The sequence below is a fragment of the Astyanax mexicanus genome, chromosome 24, assembly GCF_023375975.1.
Source record: "Astyanax mexicanus isolate ESR-SI-001 chromosome 24, AstMex3_surface, whole genome shotgun sequence".
Taxonomy (NCBI): domain Eukaryota; kingdom Metazoa; phylum Chordata; class Actinopteri; order Characiformes; family Acestrorhamphidae; genus Astyanax; species Astyanax mexicanus.
In genome coordinates, this window is record NC_064431.1 from 22,701,375 (window position 1) to 22,722,801 (window position 21,427).

Genomic DNA, 21,427 nt, shown 5'->3' on the forward strand with positions numbered 1-21,427 from the left:
CCTCATACAGTTATTGCTCAGAGAAATAAATAGTAGAATAAATAGGCAGATGGGCAGGCATCTTCCACATGCCAACTGAGGGAACTTACACGGCCCTATTTCTCTCCACTGTTCTCAGTGCTGTCTGTCAATTAAGGACCAACGTTTTTGGACCAACCTCAATCAAAGTTTTGGCACCTCAAATTTGTGGCAAAGCTTTGCTGACGCAGCTTTATTAATCAAACACATTTGCATTTTCCAATTAAGCCAACAGTTTTTTTTGGTGTTTTTTTTAATACAGCACTGAGCCAAAAGATTGTGGATGCAACTCTATTAAACAATACTAGAACCCCAGACTTGAGTAAAAGTACAAAGTACAAGTGCTCTACCAAAAAAGTGACTTGAGTATTTTTGACCACAAGTATTGTGTTATGTAGTTATAACAGAAAGCAGAGGAAAGTTTGAATATCATCTTGCAGGCAGGCAGCTGAGCAAAAGGCAGAATGAGAGCGGGAGCGTACCATCCACCGCTGTTTTTTTATTTTGCAATTTATATGTAGATATTTGAGTAAAATGAACATTGTTGTTTCATTCTATAAACTACAGACAACATTTTTTTCCGAATTCCAAATAAAAATATAGTCATTTGGAGCATTTATTTGCAGAAAATGAGAAATGGTCAAATTGACAAAAAGATGCAGAGCTTTCAGACCTCAAATAATGTAAACAAAATGGCTTGTGATCATCCATCTTTCTCTTGTTTATATTTTTATCCAGAGGTTTTCAATTCGGTAAAATCAAAGAAATACATAATTTTTAAGTGGTTTCTTTTTTTTCTTTCAGAGCTGTATTTTTGGTGTTTTTGAGCAGCACCACTGCAGCCTGAAGAGGGAGCTCCAGCCCCTTCCCCGCCTCCACTGAAGCGGCGCTCTCCTCACACCACAGTCCGGGGTCCCGCACTTTCATAGAAGGGCCTACTTCCGTCAGCCCGCCGCTCTTAAAAAGCTGTATTTGTGTAAAAATATATATTTATAAAGATATTCGGCTTTTCCTTTCCGCTCGGGAGACCCGGGAGGCTCGTTTCTCCGTTTCCTAACACGGTAGGACTCTCCGCGGGCGAGCCGGCGGCGCGGTTTAACGCTGTGATTAATGTGGAGCTACAGCAAGCACACGTCACTGCATTTATTTGGTATTGTTTGCAGCTCCTAAATGGGAGAAAAGGGCACTTTGGGCCGGTTCTGACTCGGTATCTGCAGAACCACCCGGACCACACGTGCGCTGTGAGGATTATATGCGGGCTTTGGTGTGGTTTTAGTTTTTGAACGGCGTGTTTTGGCGGAAATTGGTTGGGGTTTTATTTAAGGTAGCATGGCGAGATGCGCGGCCGTGGCGGCTGCTCTGGGTTGCTAAGCTAAGCTAGCGAGTTCGTTAACGATAGGTTAGCTAGGCTAGCCTGCTTATTAAAATAGCTTGCTAGGGTTTTTGTAGCTGTGTATTCGGCGTATTAATATGTTTTATATGTAGTTAAAGCACATATTTATACTGTGAGGTTTTGCAAATGCTTTGTATTTATTTGTACAGACAGTTAATGCTAGCTAGCTAGCCATAGCTAAAGCTAGTTAGCTGCTTTGTAGCGTTCCCTTGTCAACCATGGGCATCTAATAACGCCAGCTAACAGCTAGCTAACCTACTGTTATTATTATTTTGGTAAGAATGTTTTAACATGTATTAGACATCTATTACATATATGACCACCATAAAAATAATGTAGCACTAAAGTTATATACTAGCTATTTGAAACCCTGGCATTTTCATCCATTCTTGCAGACAGTAAGGCAGTAATTGTGCAGGATTGCTAATGTGAATGGAAGGTTGAGATCTCTCCAAGGGAGGATTCGGGTCGGTCTCAAATCGCTGGCCCATGTTCCCTATATAGTGCGCTTCTATAGGCCTTGATGCATACAGCTCTGGAAAAAAGTTAAGAGACCACTTCAGTTTCTGAATCAGTCTCTCTGATTTCGCTATGTATAGGTATATTTATAAATAAAATGAACATTGTTGTGTTATTCTATAAACTATGGACAACATTTCTCCTAAGTTCCAAATAAAAATACTGTCATATTGAGCATTTATTTGCAGAAAATGAGAAATGGCTGAAATAATAAAATAGACGCAGAGCTTTCAGACCTCAAATAATGCAAAGAAAACAAGTTCATATTAATAAAGTCTTATTAACAATTTTGGTGGAATAACCCTGGTTTTTAATTAGTTTTCATGCATCTTGGCACTGCTTTGGGTTTTGTTTTCATTTTCCATTTGTTGATTTTATTTGTCAAAATTATACAAGTACACAGTTTTAGTTTCTTCCTTGCTATAAAACATCTGATTTAAATGAAATCATTTAATTAAAAATGATTGTTGAAATGTATACTCTATATATTCACAGGGACACCCAAGCTTTTAAAAAACTTTATCTTTAATCTTGAAAAATATATCTTATGCCATAGAGCATTCATTTGTTCAAGCGAAGAAAGTATTAAAACATTTGAGAATTTTACAATTCTTCAAATATTTTCACTAGGGCTGGGAGAAAAAAGCTAAATACAAATGTTGAAATAAAATGTAAAGGAAACAATAGCTTGCACACCACTTTTTAAATGGTGCTGTGTGTTTAAAATAGAAAAAAGTTGCAATCGAGAATGTCTTATATATTTGAAGAATGTTAAGATTCATTTTTTGTTTTACAATTTTGCACAACCCTAATTTCCACATACGTAAATTTTTTGCCTTGATACTTATTAGAGAGGCTCTGTAAATAAAGGCTTGCTTATATGCTAAAATATTTTGATCTGTCTAATAAGGATTCAAGAGTTTGCCCCTCCTTAGTACTGGCAGTATGACCTCAAATATATTATGATTAATTAAACAGTATTTTTGCTACAACACACAGAGTGTTATTGCCAAAAGTAGTACAATACTTTTTTTTAAAGAAAAAACATAGCACTAAAATTACAAAATGAATTTAGTTAGAGGTTCTGAATGTTGGCTTTGTTTACTTTCCAGATTGAGTGCCCATCTCTACTGTGCAGACAATTAAATAAGAACTTGATATGTCCATTTAAGAATCAGTTGGTAATTGTTTATAATTCAGAACAGATGCAGTATTCCAAAGTGCAGCAATTAGAGACTCATTCTTTTTTATGTGCTCTTTGCTTAGATGACTGTGGTTCTGTTTTGTAGAACAGTAGAATGGATTCTCACTTTGAGCTGTGAAAATGACAGTACAGTGGGTGTTTACTCTTCAGGAAGCAAGCAGCTAAATGAATGATTGCTTAGTGTTTCATGTCTTTGCTTCCATTGGTTTTCAAATGTCCTGACACTGGTCTCACTGCCTCTTTCTAGGTTCCTGCCGGTGCAAGGTGGATTGACCTGTCATGAATGAGCCGATTGAAGGCGGTGCGATCTCGTTTGACGAGTATGTGCGACAGAAGGCACGAACCGTGCCTCAGCACCGCATGAAGGAGTTCCTGGAGTCACTGGCCACCAAAGGCCCTGAGGTCCTGCAGGAGTTCAGCCAGCAGACCAGTGGCACTACCACTACCATGGTTTACCAACAGGGGGCCAACTGCATCTACACTGACAGCACAGAGGTGGCAGGATCATTGCTGGAGCTGGCATGTCCGGTAAGAGAATGACTCTTTATGTATATCTTCCCTTATAGAGGTTTTGTAATTATGGTATATAAACCAAGATAAATGTTGTACAGTGGTCAAAAGAAATTGTGAAAAAAAATCATATACATACTAGGATACTCTGTAAAACCCCAAGTTTCTGATCTTCTTAATTGTGTGTTTGTGCAGGTGCAGGTGACATCTGCACAGATCTCACCACAACTGGCTGCAGCTGTGCAGCAGGCATCTGAGCAGCAGATTCAAGTCCAGGTTAGATTGCTTCTCTTTTGGCTTGTTCATTCATTACTCATGTTTATTTAAGAATTGATATACTCTTGCATTTCTTGTCTTTTGATTTATAGGTGTGTAATGAGACAGACAGTATGCATAGTGTCCATGTAATGATATACAGTTGGGCTGCATAATATTGTTTGTTGTAGAATGAATGGTCTATGCTATTATATTAATAACTCCCGTATGTATCAGAGATTTGAGTAAAAAATAAATTGTGTTGTGCAGGTATATGTCATGGAATACATTTGTATCAAGCAAGCTAAAGCATTATATTTAATTAAATATACTAGGGCTGGGGCGACGCATCGACATAATCGACGTCATCGATTACAAAAATACATCGATTTGCATAACGTGCGTCGGCGCGTCGTAAACATGGCGGCGCCTGTGGAGAGCATTAGAGGTTAGATCGGGCCCAAAAATTCCAACTGGCTGTTTTCGGGCTGTTTTAATGAGCGAAATATGATCAGAATTATGTTAATTAACACGGTAACATAGAAGCATAGAACTATTATTTAATTAAAATGATTTTTAAGAACAGCTAAACACAGTTCTGCAAGTCAAACGCGGAGGAGTTCACGTGCGAGAGAGAGAGAGAGAGAGAGAGAGAGAGAGAGAGAGAGATTTGCTTGTTCTACTCACAGGTGAAGGTTCTCTTTGATCTCCTCGTGCTCATATTCTAGTCCCATTCATAATTCTGCAGCTCCCTCAGTGTTTTCTGCCGTATTTTGCGGCTAGCGCGAGCGCTTACAACTGACACCGCGGACCGCGAGGTGCCGCCGCGTTTGTGCCGAATCCGACTCTCTGCTGAATCTGACTCCCGCTTCGCGGACAGAATCGGCACAACACCCCCGCTGTAGAACTGCGGTAGTGAAAACAGCGCTTATAAATAAATTAGTTTAGTTTCACTTTCAGTTTTCGTTATTTTTTTTTTAAATAAAAATATAATTAAAAAACAGACGCCTACATCTCGGACTATTTTCTGGAGCCCGGGTCGGATTTACGGGCGGGCCTCGGGTCATGTCGGGTTCGGGCAGAGAATCTAAGCTCTAGAGAGCATGGACTCCGGAGAGCAATCTCCAGCTACAAAAAAACGCCAGCGGGCATCTAAAGTTTGGGAGCATTTCACGCAAAAGGGCAACAATGTGGTCCTCTGCCATACGTGCAAAAGGAGCACTTGAAGCGCAAACATCCAGGAGCACTATGTCAACAGGGTCACACAGTAAGTTACCGTTTACATCAGGGTCTCCGCGGGTGTCCTTAAAAAGACTTAAGGCTGTCTACCAAAGGTTTTAAACCTGCCACAGGCAGAAATTATACATTTTTGGTTTATATTTGTGCATGGCATTTCGCAGTTTCCAGAAACAGTAGCATTATTCATAAGTTCAGGTGTTTAGCTAAGCTAGCTGCCTTAAGTTATTTTAGCTAGCGCCGTCGGCGCTGCGGTGTCACACCGTTTTCTGTCACCGTCGGAATTTTGTGACCAGTGCTCACGGTTATGAGCGTTCATTGGCAAAACGGAAGCTTTCTATACCTACACCTTACCCTCAGCCCTAAACTGAACCGTTTTGGCCAGTCGGGGTAAACATTAGAAACGAACACGTTTCGAATCGGCCAGTGCACCGGTCTGCTGAGAACTACTTGCCAGTGGTCACAAAATCTAGCGGTCACAGAAAACAGTGCAACACACGGTTGTGGTGTATGGGAGCTTATCCATTTTTAGCGTTATAGATCTAAACAACGTGCTGTACATGTAAGTGATTATAAGTGTGGGGTTTGGTTTAGTAGGCTTGTGTTGTTGTTGTTGTTGTTATTATATATAAATATAGTAATTTATCGTTTGCTTTAAAACGTAAAATAATTATTTAAATATGTTTCTCAATGAATAGATTAGTCGACTAATCGAAAAAAATAATCGTTAGAATAATCGTTTAAAAAATAATCGTTAGGGACAGCCCTAAAATATACCTTACATGACCTTGCACATCCTGCAAGGTGTGATGGTAATTATTGAGCATGCACACATTGCAATGATTATACTGTTATATATTGTGTGGTTATATATTCTACAGCCCTATTATGCAATATTTTAAAGTACAGATAGTTTTCTTTCAAAGTAATAGTACAGCAAGTTCAAATCATTTGTTTTGGCTCTATACTGATAACAGTATGAGCTATGTTTTCATTTGTTTAACACGTTCAGATATATGAAATTCTGAACTGTCTTCTAATTTCCATTTACTTTTAATATCAAGCCTGAATGTATTAATTTTATTGCCAAAACAAAATAATTGACCTTGCTGTCCTAATAAGAATAAGGGAGTGAAATGTTAAGACCTCTGTAATGATATATCTGATGATGCTAATAAGATTTTAATAAGTTTCTCTTTTCCTTCCACAGGTGCAGATCCAGGGCGAGCAGGGTCAGACGGTTGGTCAGGTGCTGCAGGTGGCTTCTCCTACTCAGCAGCAGCTACAGGGAGTGACGACACAGCTGGTGCAGCAGGGGGAGCTTACAGAGGAACAGCAACAACAGGTATAGAAGACAAAATACATACATTTGCAGACATACAGAACTAAATATTGTGACATGTTTATGGTATTTGTCGTGCTACCCTTTTTTAATTTATTTTGTTTTAGGACCTTTTTTGTTAAACCTTTTGACACTAGCTCCTAAAACTTGCTTATACATCCATTTATGTTTTTGAATGTGCATTGCAAACAGGGAATTGTGTCCAGGAAAAACACATGACTGAAGATGTGCAACATGTAATAAGATAGGACTCAAAAGTAACAACAGAAAAAGTAGGGTAGAGAAAAGCAATGGGGTTCTGAGTGGCTCATCAGCAGTTTAGCCCAGGTTGTGTATTTTTGTAATGTGTTGACAAAACAAAAATGTTGTGTATATTGTTTATTTTGTAAAAATGAACATATGTGATTAAGAGACAACATCTGCATCTAAACTCTGCATCTGTATCAGCTCCAGGCGCAGTTGGTGGCAGCAGTAGCTGGAGGACAGCAGATCCAGATCCAGACAGTGGAGACGCTATCTCCCCCACATCAGCAGGGTTCTCCTCGCGAGGCCGAGCGACGGCCAGGAGCCTCGTCATCCGTCCTGCAGCCGGCAAAGAAACGCAAAGTGGACGTCCCCACAGTGGTGTCGTACTCTCTACCCCAGGGCCAACAGTTGGCCACAGTGTTAGCCATCCCACAGGGCCAACAACAGGGCTACCTGTCCCTGCGGCCTGACTTGCTCACTGTGGACAGCACTCACCTGTACAGCGCCACCGGCACCATCACAGGCCCGGCAGGAGAAACATGGACAATCCCCGTGTATTCGGCCCCGCAACAGCAGGGCGTGGCCCACATCGCAATCCCACAGGAGGCCTACAGCACCGTACAGGTGCAAGCGTCACCCGCAACACAGGACAAAGATAAGGACAAGATGATGGCCCAGGCGGCTGGTGCGGTGGCTGTGCCTGTGTCCGGTGCTGGGGTGACCACACAGGAGGAAGTGGTGCACTCGCTTTTTCCAGCACAGTTTATGAATGGAAATATCCACATCCCAGTAGCAGTACAGACCGTAGGGGGAGGGTACTCGGGAACCACTCAAGCTCTGCACATATGGGACCCCCAGCAGCAGCAACACGTCCAGGAAGCTGAGGTTCAGGAACAGCAGCTCCATCTACAGGTTAGTCTGGCTGCACGGGTATTGATTTATGCAAAGGTGTGTTTATAGGAAAGGTGTATTCTGATGTAATCTGACAGACGAGGTTGGCAGTTAAATTGGTAAAATATAGTTTAAATTAGTGGGGCTGCAACCACTGATTGATTCTCATACAACTATTACTGATTCTTAACAGTAGAGCTGGGCAATGTGATAAAAATATTGTATTACAATAATTAAGGACACTATTTTCATGGTACAAAATATTAGCAGGCAAAATGCATCAACTGTTTCAGATTCCTAAAAACTTTGATTTAAATACTCTCATGCATCATACAGTGGGTATTTATTTTTAGCTGCACATCATTTAATAAAACAGCAGTAATAACACAATATGAATATGTATCGCGATAGTCATATTGCCTAGCTCTGTGTTAAAAGTTTATCAAATGTCATATCTTGATATTTAAATATATATAATACTTTATTGATTAGGAATAAATAGGAATTTCTATATACTTGCCAGTAAAATAAAATGAAGGCTCTCACTGACTTTGTATTTCTTCCCACCCTCTGTTACCTCCCTTAGGCAGAGGTGGAGCCTCAAGCAGAAGCACCTCCTGAATTGCTCCTTCCAAACACACTTAAATCTGAGGAAGGTTTAGAGGTTTGGAGGATTTGGGTACAGCGCAAAAATTCAGAGCTGGATAAGAACGAACAGAACAAACTAGCTCCTATTGGCCGTGAGTTTACTTATTCTCATTTTTCTTAATTAATATTATTATTCTGTGAAAATTAGTTGTATCATTTAAAATATAGTTTAAAATGTATATGTTTGTTAATTTGTATTTGCGTTATTTGAAGGGCGCCAGCCGCTGCGTTTCCGGGAGGATCTGATCTCCAGCTCAGTAGCTGAACTCAATGTGGCTTTAGCCATGATGACCCAGGAGGCCCGTGGCTTAGAGGACGAGCAGTATGAACCCGACGCGCTTTATTATATCTTCTTATGCATACAGAAAGTATGTTGACTGTACTTTCCTTGTATTATATGCCTTAATATTAGCACTATTTATATAAAGTTTATTCATGATTTGTCTTGCATGTGCTTTTTCGTTGTAGTACATGTTTGAGAACAACAGAGTGGACGACATTTTTTCAGATCTGTACTACACTCGCTTTTCCCAGTGCTTACACAAAATACTAGAGGAGTGGAGGCCCAGTATTCACCCACTTGGTAAGTTGTACCTGTGAAATTCTGTATGCATTGTAGATGTACTGAATTAATTACCCAAACCTAGGGCTCCTCAACATATATGGGACTGCTGCTAACTACACTAAAGTATTGGAAGTCTAAGCTTACTGGAAAAAAAAACAGAAGCACTTTAGTCACCCAAATTAACATTTTTTAGGTGAGAAATCTCTGTAGATTAACATCCAGAGCTCGTTTGACCTTAAGCTGTTCCTAGTGTTGCTCAAAATGTGCTTTATAATCCGGTGTAACTTGTGTATGAAAATAGACCAGAAAATAGACATTCATTCATGGTGTGCCTTAAAATAGGAATAATTGCTAATACTGTAACATTATATATTTTTTAAATATACTATATGACTATAATTTGCCAGTTCTTATAAGCATGATGACAGTCAAGTTTTAATAACATCACCCAGGCTTATACAGAAGTCTTAGCGGTGCTCTCGTTGTGGTGAATCTGTATAGGTTGTTGGTATTAGCTTGGTCATTTGTGGTTCTTTGCTTCTTGTTCCAGGTTATATTATTCCTAGTCATGTATCTGAGGAGATGTTGTGGGAATGTAAACAGCTGGGAGCACATTCTCCTTCTACTCTACTTACAACATTAATGTACTTCAACACCAAGTAAGCTTTTATGTATTTATAATTATTTATTTTGAACTGGCTTATGTTTGATCTAAAACTAGCCATGTATGTACAGTACTGTTTAAAAAGATGAAGAATCAGTGCAGAACTTAGACTAAAGACAGCTGCCTCTCTTTCAGGTACTTCCACCTGACCACAGTGGAGCAGCATATGAAAGTGGCCTTCTCCAAAGTGCTCAGACACACAAAGAAGAACCCAGCCAATCCGAAAGACAAGAGCACCAGCATCCGCTACCTGAAGGGTGTAGGCTCCCATCATGTTGGGCAGAAAGGTGTGTATTTATATTCTTTTCTTTTTTTTTCCCCCAAAATTCAGTTTTATTTTCTCTGTTAGTTTTTCTCCCCATTTGGACTTTTAGGAGGATTTTTCTTTCTTTTCTTGTGCCTCAGTTCCTCATAAGAAATCTTAGGGCTATACTGTTCTCAAAAACAAATTTACGACTAGTCTTAGAAATGTGTTGGTTACTGAGACTCATTGTAAACACAACTTGTCTTTTATTTATAGTGACGGATGACATGTATGCAGAGCAAGCTGAGGATCCAGAGAATCCACTCCGATGTCCAATTAAACTCTACGACTTTTACCTCTTTAAATCGTAAGTCACAACAAATTCAATGGTTGCCTGTCCCTATTGCCATGTGCACTGACCTGTAGGTTGTGTGTGGGGTCTCCTGCATTAAACATGGATGTGATCTGTCAGAGCCTCTTGTTTGTTTGCGTTAGAGCTTAGATTGGGCCCAAAAAAAATCAAGCCCGACCAGACCCACACATAAACTGTCATTATGAGCCAGAGCCTGACATTTTTCACCTTTTTAAGGTGGAACGGGAAAGTTAGCTAGCTAGCTAGCTACTGAGGCAAACCTAGCGAATGTTTCATGCTTGTTATAAATGGTAAACTATAAACTATGGTAATATAGTGGTTATCATAATTTTTAACAAGGAAAATACTTACATTTGTGGGTTTATTTGATCGATTGTGCTGCACCATTGTGCCGTTCTCATAGCCCTTTGTTTAGAGCATCTCAGTTTGAAGGGTCATGTAGCCCTAATGTTTCCCCTAACATACCCTTCCAACCTAACAAGAATCAGGACTCCTTACCCCTACTCCTTACCACTAGCGTTAAGTGGTAGGACCATGGGGTGAAATAGGATTGAACCTTTCTGTAGAGCTTCGGGTAATTTTTTTTGTATAATTGCTTACCTTTGCAGTTTACTTATGCACTGAAATATTAATGTTATGCATTTGATTTATGCTCTCTCTGCTTATGTCGCCTAGCCCTCAGACTGCCAAAGGCCGGAACGACACTTATTACCTGACGCCAGAGCCGGTTGTGGCCCCCAACAGCCCCATATGGTACTCCACCCAGCCAATCACGAGCGAGCAACTGGAACACATGCTCACGCGCATCATGATGGTGCGTGAAATCCAGGAAATCATCTCCATCGCGCAGGCCAACATTCAGTGAGGGAGTACAAGGAAGGACAGGGAGAAGAATGAGAGCGAGAACGAGTCCGTTTCTGCCTCTGATCTCCTTCGTCCTCGCAGCTTCTCCGCGGCTCAGTCGCTCACACGCTCAAAGGAGGGAACTCTTAACTCTTGTGGCCATTGCTGTCTCCTTGTGCTCTGTATTTAACCCGTGAGCTGAAGTGGAGCACTACCGGCGGTACGTGGGCTGTTTTCCAGAGGAGGCAATGTTTAAATTACTTAAATTACTTAAATTATTTACTACGTATGATCCATAAAGTAGTGATTTGAATATCTGCACGGTCTCTGTTGTGGAAGGACATTTTAAAACTGTTATGGACGTGGCAGAATAAAGTCAAACATCTGTCTGCAAGCATCTGTCCTTCACAGAGTTTATAGACGGATAGCTAACCTGAAAAGAAAAAAGGCGAGCATCACTATTGTGAGCATTTATACTTGCAAGAATATGCAAGAAAATGATGCTCAGCAGACCAATCAGTTGCTGCGGTTTGCGTCAGGCTATTGCGTTGGCTAAAGGTGTTTTCACACTGAACACAGTATGTGTGCGCCGGTTAGTCGCAAAAGTAGGAGGTGCCTACAAGTGGCTATTTATAGACAGTTTTATTTATAGACTGATTTGTGATTTGGCCACGGTCGAAGAGCAGCATGCAAAAATTAAAATAATTTGAACTTGACCCTGCGTGTCTGCTGCGCTGGACTCCATTTGTCTGTAGCAGTGCTTTGTGCAGATAAACACATCACATTGAAAACATTCGATTCTGAGTTAAAAAAAAAAAAAAACAGCTGCAAAATTTCCACACTGTGTGAAAGCAAGGCATATATTTGATGCAGACGCATAAACTGGCCTTAACATCATGGTCAAGGTATATTATTAGTATACCAACTGATATATTTAGCCAGGCGTCTTTTCACTTTGCTGTATATGTTCAAAAATAATGTACAGTTCTAAAATGGTCTGCAATAACATGGTTATAGTTATGTAAAGTACTTCACTGGCCATTTTTCAGCGTTATGAGGTTTTGATTAGCAAGGCGTTTCTTCGTTTGGCCTTCTTAGGTTATTTGTAGTTCTTGTACTTTTTCAAGACCATACAGCCACAATGGGAATTGCAGTATGGACTTGATTATGTTCTCACGTTGCAATTGACAGTGCATTTACTGAAAGAAAAACATACTACACAGCTTGCAAACAGAGATTATGGTGCAACCTATTATAATTTTATACACTGACAACCTGTTAATATTAAAACTTCCGTGTTTTTTTTTTTTTTTTCCTTCGTTTTGGTTTCATTTGCCTCCTCTGCTGGGCTGCTGCTGGAGCATGTGCAGAGCTTATTCTGAGGACCGGACTGAACTCGACTCATGAGCCTTTTTATTTCATAATAAAGACATTACTTACTATGAATTTTCTCTGAACGATGGCCGCTGGAGTGACACAATCTAACCTCATTTCTCAACGTGTGATTTCTCTTCTCTTCTCGCTGTGGCTGTTGAATATGTAGCTCCCTGTACCACACCCACCCACCAACCACCTACTTACACCACTTCATATTTCTGTAATTTGTTTTCCCATTGCACCAATTCTTGGTTTGTTCTTTTGGCATCAGAACTGAGAGGTGTAAAGAAAAATTGGCATTAAAAAAATGCAGAAACAGACTGGACACATCGCTGCGAGGGAGTGAATATAGAGCAGCAAGCAGTCAGAAGCATGAATGCAGAATGCAAAACACTCAGAACGCAGGTTCTTCTTCAAGATCATCTTGTAATCTTGTTCACGCACCACATCCCTGAAGTAGGACATGGCAGGAGTACAGTCAACACACTTTTGAGGAGTGTACTCTACGTGGAAAGACTCTCTGGTTCAGTTTTTCTTTTTGTTTTGTTTTTATTTTTTTTTATATATATGCATCTATGGTAATCTGATATGTATTGTTATTATAGTGGTGCTGGAGACTGGTGAATTGGAGCCTGTGTTTTCAAACATGCCTTTTGTACAGTGAGGTCCCTGTAACTGTGTGTGTTGTCTTTTTTTGACGCATCTAGTTGTATTTTTCTTGAAAAAGGGAAGCAGCTACTACTTTATAAAATCCTTTATAAATTTAAGTAGTTTAAGCCCTATCCGGAGGCTTTTACAGGGATTAGCTTTAATTTTCTCCCCCATAAAAGAGAAAATTACCACAGGACCCCCTGAGACACTAATCCTGTCCAGCTTTAGTTACATTGTGTAGATTTTTGGTCTGTTTTGTTTTGGTTTTACACTGCAGTTTAGTGATTCAGTGAACCTAAAGAAATTGGCTGTGTCCTGTTATCACATACATGACAATGACGGGGTTGTAGAATGTAGGCCTGCCAATAACATACCTTTCAGATTCCTTGTATTACCTGTTTGTAAATAAGGTTTAATCTACAGCTACACAAGGTACAGGAATACTGGTTCTTTTTTTCTTCTGGAGCTAGTTCTAGAGCTAATAACATCAGGCCAAAGGTTGAAAGCTGAAAAGCTGAATAAGACTCCCATTAATTGTTCCACTTTATTTACTAATTAATATGAACCATTAGATTTTTTTGCCCCACTTATTCACCAACAAACAAAAGTGTTTTTGTTGCACCTCTACTCTTTTCGAATTTCTAAATCAAAGCTGGGTTTAATGTAATCTAAGACAGAGTATGCGGTTTACATGACCACTTAGATACTCAGATAACATATTTTACGGCATTTCAATGAATGTCTATTTTCTGGCCTATTTTTATACATAATGCGCACTGGATTATAAGGTTCATTTTAAGCGAGAATTGTAAGGAACAAAGGGTGTCGCCATGTTGTTAATTTGCACAGATTTCTTTCATGAAAACTGTTTATTTGGATGAGTAAAGCACCCTTAGTTTTTATTTACAGTAGGATTAGATTTCCAATATTTTCAACAGCGCTGTTAGCAGCACTTAGCGCTAGTAACTGCCACCTGACAGAGCTACACTGAGGAACCCTGAGTGTTCCGGTAACCCGGGGCTCTATCAGCTATTAGTTCATATCACATAGCTTGTTTTATTGTGGTAAAGACACAGGCTACAGTCCAATATACTCACCTCTCAACAGTGCTAGCGCTGCAGTTAGCAGCTAATGCTAATAATGCTCCAGCCTCGGTGCTGAAGAAACTTCATTGACACTTGACGCTGGACTTCAGCGGAGTGGCTGTACTTCTCTTTACAAACTGACTTGTAGAATTTATACATAAGGTGCACTGATGATTTTTGGGAAAATTAAATCATTTTAAGTGCGCCTTCTTGAGAAAAAACGGTAATTGCAGATTTCCAATTATTGCTTGCATGTAAACAAACTCACTAAATGTACTTGGGATCCCTTGGCTTTTTGTGATACATTCTTATGTTTTTTAGAAAGGGTGGCATTACCCATAAAGATGCAAAATTAAGAGCTTGTACTTTTTATATTTTATTGGAAAATTTAAAGAAAATGAAGGGTGGTCTAATTTTTGCACAGTGCTGTAAATATTTAAATACTCAATTAATATAATACACTCTTTAACTTGATATACACAGTCAGTTCTCATTTTCAGTTCAGAGTTGAACCCAGTTTACAGAGGAGTTCTCATCATGACCCAGGCCAGGTCCCGTTAGAGGTGCTGCTCATCTCTTACGGCTTCTCGGGCAACGGGATCTGCAGTCTTTTCAGGGTGGTGATGAAGTATTTGGGAAGTGGGCAGGACGCGATGATGTCACCCTGACCCTTGAACCCAGGTAGGATAATCTGTCGGACGTGGAGGTGCAGAGGGAGGTATCGGGTTTTGCTCTGCTCCAGGCTGAGACTCCGCAGCACGCCTTCCGGCAGCTTCTGCAGGCAGAAACACGAGAAACATGTTGGGTCCTCGAGTGTGACGGTGAAGAGTCACGTCTCGAGAGAACGTTACACTGGAGGTTGAGCTCCATGGTTTAGATCACTGATGGAGAGAGGATCATTTTAACGCTCTCTCTGACGGTTCAGACGTGCCTCAGGCCTGATCTTGTTGGGATATTTAGCTCAGAGACAGGTTTAACAGATGACGTGGTGCCACTTTAGAGAGGGTGCTGAAAGCATTACTTAAAATCCAGACTAAAAATATCTTTTTTTACCCACAGTAGGCAGCTCTGGAAACTTAAGTTTCTGAATCAGTTTCTCTGATTTTGGTATTTACAGGTATGTGTTTGAGTAAAATATACATTGTTTTCTCCCTAGTTCCAAATAAATATATTGTCATTTAGAGCATTTATTTGCAGAAAATGAGAAATCGGTGACATAACAAAAATATGCAGAGCTTTTTTACCTTAATGCAAAGAAAACAAGTTCATATTCATAAAGTTTTAAGAGCTCAGAAATCAGTATTTGATGCAATAACCCTGGTTTTTAATCACAGTTTTCATGCATCTTGGCATTTTCTCCTCCAACAGTCTTACACACTGCTTTTGGATAACCTTATGCCACTCCTGGTGCAAAACATTTTGATGGCTGTGATCATCCATCTTCCTCTTGATTATATTCCAGAGGGTTTCAATTTGTTAAATAAATGAAAAACATCATCATTAAGTGTTCTCTTATTTTTTCCAGAGCTGTAGTATAGATTCAATACGAATCTTAATTGTGTGGGTTTGGCAGGTTAGTGCACTATATATTAACATTCAACCTCTTTTTCTCTTTTTTAGACAGGAATAAGTGAAGTGTTGCTATGCCAACAAGGTTACCAGCTACAGTTATTGCTGCTCTGGTATCGTTAGTCACCATTTCTTTTCTAATATTGTTCAAGATATGAGTAGGTTCTCCCTTTCTGTTTTGCACTGTGGAATAATATGCTGCACAATATTTAAACTGGGATGTCTAAATTTACAGGTTTCAAGTAGTAAATTTCAAGTGGAACACCCAATATAATCAAAAGGCAATTCTCTACAAAGCATTTGTGTTACTAAAGAGGATAAAAATACTTCTAAATAAGCAAATACCTGGAATTATGGATTTATTGGTGTCAGTTTCACAGATTTTACAACCATAATTCTTTGCCCTAACCTATTCATTTTTTTATTTTACGCCACATATCGATACAATGTATCCCAATATTGATGTATTGTCCCTCCCCTTCTGTTGAATTAGGCCAGTCACTTTTAAAAGGGATGAATATTTCTGCCATCATTTCTCAAAAACCTGTCCTAAATGTCCGAGCTTCGTTTTCTGTTGCGTACCTGTGGAGCCAGCTTGTTCCAATTGGCGTATTTATGATCTCCCAGAATAGGGCAGCCTAGAGCCAGCGCCATGTGCACCCGCAGCTGATGTTTCACTCCTACAACAGACACATTAATTTACATGTAATATACACACTGTTGACAGTTCGGTAGCTATATCTACTTTGTACCTACATACAGGCACTACATACACTTTGTAGGTTTGCAGGTCTGTCTTTAGCCCTCCTTGAATCTACCAATATCAACTAACATAAAGGACCAGCACTGATCAGATATACCAATAAAATATTTGATTGATGGACTTCTTAGCAGAGCAGTGATGGTTCGGCCTGGTAGTAATATAGTAGTTTGTGGCACAGATGTATTGCTGGTGTTTCACACGCAAAATGTATGTGCTGCTGCTGGGTTTAGAAAAGCCCACGAATATAACAAATATAAGGTGTACTGGATTTTTCATACTATAAAAGGCACACTAGATTTTAAGGCACACTATGAATAATTGTTTATTTTCTGGTCTATTTTCTTATCTTCTACATAAGGTGCACCAGATTTTAAGGCACATTATGCGACACTAGTAAGGAACAGGGGTTTTCCTTACATGTTTTATAATTCAGTAAATTATTATTATTGGCTTTACTGCTCCTTACAACCTGACTGGTAAAATGTATACATAAAACACACTGACTGATTTTAAATGCACCTTATAGTGCAAAAATACGGTAATAATAACACATTTACAGGAATTTGCACAGTTAAATGGTGTGCAAGTTCTGAATTTTAAAAAAAATCCAAGCTTATTTACATTTACACATGTAATCACGACGTTATAAAAAAAAAGGCACATCATGACAACACATGTCCACATTTACAGGCTGGTAATAGTAGGTGTGGACAGGATCCAAATGCGATCAAGACTGAATCTGAAATATCGTCTGAGTAAATATGGAAGTACCTGTAATTGGTTGGAGCTCTACTAAGCTGCAGCCTGAACTGCTGTCCAGCACTCTGTACTGCGTGACGGCACCGTGGGCCTGCCGATGAGGTCTGACTCTGGTCAGTCCATCTCCCTCCTCACTCACTCTGTACAGTGGACTCAGACCCATCTGTGGGAACATTATCCATTCACATTTACACTGCAGGAAAAAAAGCAATACATCATGGATGCAAATGTATCCATTATAATTAATGCTTTAATTCAGCATGAATTATAAAAAAAAAAATGCAGTGTCAATAGAAAGGCCAATTCATCCTAGTAATACCAACATAGCCCACTGGGGGGCCGTGACACACTTTTTAAAAACGTGTGTTCTAATGTAATGACAGTGTGAAACATTGCAAGTATTGGGGCAGTTTAGCGGCCCCAGACCATCACACCACCACCATGTTTGATTTTCAGTATAATCTTATTCTTCTTCTTCTTCTTCTGAAATGCTATGTTACTTTTACACCAGATGAAACAGGACACACTTCCAAAAAGTTCCACTTTTGTCTCGCCAGTCCACAGAAAATTTACCCAAAATCCTGGGCATCATCAAGATGTTGAGTCAGCAAAATGTGAGACTCTTTCTTATTATTGAACCATTAACACTGATCTTAACTGAGGCAAGTGAGACCTGCAGTTCTTTAAATGTGTTCTGGGTTCTTTTTTGACCTCCTTGATGAGTTCTCCATGACCTTTTGGAGTATTTTCAGTAGGCCGGTCACTCCTGGGAAGGTTCACCACGGTTTAATGTTTTTTCCATTCGTGAATAATAGCTCTTACTGTGGTATACTGGAATCCCAAAGCTTTAAAAATGACTTTGTAACCTTTTCCAGACTGATAGATGTCAATGACTTTTTTTGAATTTCTTTAGATCAGGGCATAATATGTGTTGCTTTTTGAGATCTTTTAGCTGCTTCATGTTGTCAGAGAGGTTGTATTTCAGTGATTTCCTGATTGTACAGGTCTGGCAGTAATCAGGCCTGGTTGTGGCTAGTGAAATTGAACTGGGAGGGTTAATTAATTGCTAAAAATAAATAAATAAATAGAAATAAGTAAATTTCTCTTCAATCTTTCAAATGTTTTTGTTCACCTTGAAATGATGCTGAGCCCCAGTAACTTCCTTCTCAATGATAGGGATGTCAATCACACCTTCTGAAGGAACAGGCACACCTACAGTGATCACCCTGTTTAGTAAAAAGTAAAAAAATTGAAAATCCATCATGCATTTATTTTGAAACTTTATATACTTCTCATTAATCCTATACAATCATTAATAATCTTAAATTACATCCCAATCTCAATCTGACCAATGCTCCAAAATGTCTTACATGTATCTGCTCTCCATTTGCTGAGACTTGATTAGACTCTGTACTCGTTGGCACGCCTCCTCCGTCCTGGCCAGCAGGAGGACCCCGGTGGTGTCTTTCTCCAGACTGTAACACAGCTGCAGCTGAGACCCCGCCTGCATGCCGCTGATGATCTTAGACAGGACAGGCAGACTCTCTGCAATGCTGTTCCTGATGTCTCCACTATCTGCAGACATGAAAGGTGGTTGTGGATTTTAGTAAAGAGGACCTTTCCAAAGTATTGAACACCAGCAATATTTTAAACTGATACTGGCTGACACATTTATTGTATGCCAGAAAATGACCAAGCAATCTCACTGATTTGAGCACCTTTTTAATTATTTTTTATTACTAATAATTATAAAGTTATAGGCATCGGCATATATATACGCGTGTAATATAGTCCCAGAATTCCCACATCTGTGCATCCCTAATAAAAATCAGTGCTGTGTTTCAATATAGTATCACAAAACATAATATTGTGATACTTTGATCATTTCTTAGACCTGTAATTCAGATTAGGACTTCAAGCTGTTATTACTGTAGTTTCAGATGACACTGTTAGGCCAGTCAATGCCATATTCAGTTTACTCAACTAAATTTAAGGTCCACATTAAAATATCTCAGCAAAATAAAATAAAAAACCTGCTGTGAGAATTGGTTTATGTTCTCAATACAATTTATTGCACAGCCCTGAGACCTGCACATTATTATTTGCTACACAATATTTGGATACACAAAGTGCACTATTATGAGACTTCTGTCACAGACTGTTGAAATGATGCATTCAGTACTGTAGATATAGTTAAAGGTTCTGACCCATTTTCATTCACTGTTTTTTTTTACCTCTTCATAACACAACTGATGCTCCTAAACACATTACCTAACTTAGAAAGCTGACTGAGAAAATGCAGCCAAGATGTGCAAAGCTGTAAGTAAGTAAGTAAGTAAGTAAGTAAGAGGTGTGTAATTGAAACTAAAATATTAAACATATTCTGGTTTGTTTAACACTTTTTTCCTTTACTAAATAATTTCATATGTTTATTTATTCGTAGTTGGGATGACTTTAGTATTAATTCACAATGTAGAAATTGTTAAAATGCTAAAAATAAAAAATACCGAATTTAGGATGAATTCAAACTTGCATTCAAAATTTGCACTTAGATTAAAAATTTGATTCAGAGGTGCAGTTGGTAAGACTTACTGTATACAGGCACTCCATATGGTTTATTAATGGCGATCAGGTGCTGGTCTTGATATAAAACACTTCTAGAAAGAGCTTTTGCGAAAACATTAGGGTGGACAGACTGGAGCTGCTGAGAGAGCTGCCTGAGCTCTGTGACTCTCCTCTGGACAGGAGACACTGGAGCCTGTGGACAGAGAGGAGAAGGACGAGGCGGAACATGTGAGTGTCGGAAAAGAAAAAATACTGAGTATTATCAAACATTTAGTAGCGCGATATGCTCAATATGGTTCCCTCACCTCCTCCGGCTTCTTCTCCCTCTCCGGCTTCTTCTCCCTCTCCCTCCGCAGTCTGTTCGCGATATCCGCGGCTTTGGGTCTTCTGCTTCTGCCAGACTCAGAGTTGTGCTCTGAAACTGTGGCAAATTTTCTAACGTTATTAGTGAAGATTAAAGCCGCGGGTCGTGATTTCTCCACAGCCGCGAGCTGATAGAGACACCTACCCGCCCACCGAACGCTTTCTGCCCTTATTCTGCTCATTATAACCCCTCTATAACCTGAAGAACAGCAGCGGAATACAGCGGCACCATTATCAGCACCATGCACAGGGTCATGTGGAGAACACAGAGAAGCCTGCTAACACGCGCAGTTGCTTTTCAAAATAAAAGTCACTTTTTTTAAATCAGTTACATTTTCGAATTATAAAATAGAAAACTATGCGTAAAATTTCAATATTTAATTTTATTCAGCAAGTGCAGTGAAGAAAAATAACATAACTTTTTAGCGGACGCTTTATTCTGAAGCGACTTACAAATAACGATGTACATTTAACGTTAGCAATAGAGGACATAGAAGTTCAAGGCAAAATCTTTTTAGGGGGATAGAGGAGGAAAGTGGGTGAAGAACGAAAAGAGGTCTACGTATATATTTTTCCAATTTTCTAGGTTTTTTTATTTCTGCCCTTTACAATAATTTTTTGCTAAGACGAAAACTAAATCTTTACTTTATTTAAAATCTTATATATATATATATATATATATATATATATATATATATATATATATATATATTTTTTTTTTTTATCTGTAATTTATTGTGAGGGGGAGAACATTAAAGGTAGAAAAATAAAAAAAATAAATAATCAATTTCTTCTTTACTATATAAAATGTGAAAAAGGTAATGAAGGTTTATGAAAATTTAACCAATAAAAGTTACACAGACCCATTTCAGTCAGCCTGAAACCAAATCAATGTTTTCCTTTTGAAAAAAATAGACAAAAATATGATGGGCACTCTATAAAGCACTATTAAGTAAATATTTTCACAGAAATATATGAAAGAAAAAAATAAATGTTTAACCAATAAATTTGTCATAAATACATTAAAGGGGCACCAAACCTTCTGATTTTTACTGACTCCCCCCTCGGTTAAATATGAAAAGGGCCAAAAATGGGAGGGGTAGTTTGGGAGGGGCACTGTGTGATGTATGGGTTTACAGGTGGGGCAGGAGGGAGAGCTGATGGGCTGAGCTGCAGCAGTGTACATATTACTGATTGACCAATCTGCATATTGTGATGTGTTTTCTTACCAAAGTACACATTAACATTTTATTGATTTTTGATACATTTTCATATTGTATTGACAACAGGCATATCAAGGATATACTCAGACCCTGTGCTCATTGCAAGAGACAACATGTGTTT

At 39.1% G+C, this 21,427-nt stretch overlaps 2 protein-coding genes across 3 annotated transcripts; one reads left to right on the forward strand and one right to left on the reverse strand.

Annotated features, from left to right (window-relative positions):
- The first annotated feature begins 895 nt into the window (after positions 1-895).
- Positions 896-13,003, forward strand: LOC103024634 (transcriptional regulator QRICH1). Of its 2 annotated transcripts, none has more exons than XM_007247714.4 (12): positions 896-1,079; positions 3,382-3,662; positions 3,840-3,920; positions 6,346-6,480; positions 6,925-7,635; positions 8,201-8,354; positions 8,476-8,630; positions 8,731-8,845; positions 9,378-9,486; positions 9,627-9,778; positions 10,012-10,102; positions 10,784-13,003. In XM_007247714.4, exons 2-12 carry the CDS (start codon positions 3,414-3,416, stop codon positions 10,971-10,973), a joined length of 2,142 nt encoding a protein of 713 aa, XP_007247776.3. In that variant the 5' UTR covers positions 896-1,079; positions 3,382-3,413; the 3' UTR covers positions 10,974-13,003. The 2 variants fall into 2 exon arrangements, with proteins under 2 accessions (XP_007247776.3, XP_022538480.2); XM_022682759.2 differs by lacking the exon at positions 896-1,079 and adding an exon at positions 1,132-1,259.
- Positions 13,004-14,424: 1,421 nt separating this feature from the next.
- Positions 14,425-20,362, reverse strand: rpusd4 (RNA pseudouridine synthase D4). The gene is made up of 7 exons (XM_007247713.4): positions 20,026-20,362; positions 19,748-19,913; positions 18,526-18,730; positions 18,288-18,381; positions 17,168-17,318; positions 16,216-16,313; positions 14,425-14,839 (listed from the first exon to the last, which is right to left on the reverse strand). Exons 1-7 carry the CDS (start codon positions 20,263-20,265, stop codon positions 14,642-14,644), a joined length of 1,152 nt encoding a protein of 383 aa, XP_007247775.2. The 5' UTR covers positions 20,266-20,362; the 3' UTR covers positions 14,425-14,641.
- Between the last annotated feature and the right edge of the window lie 1,065 nt (positions 20,363-21,427).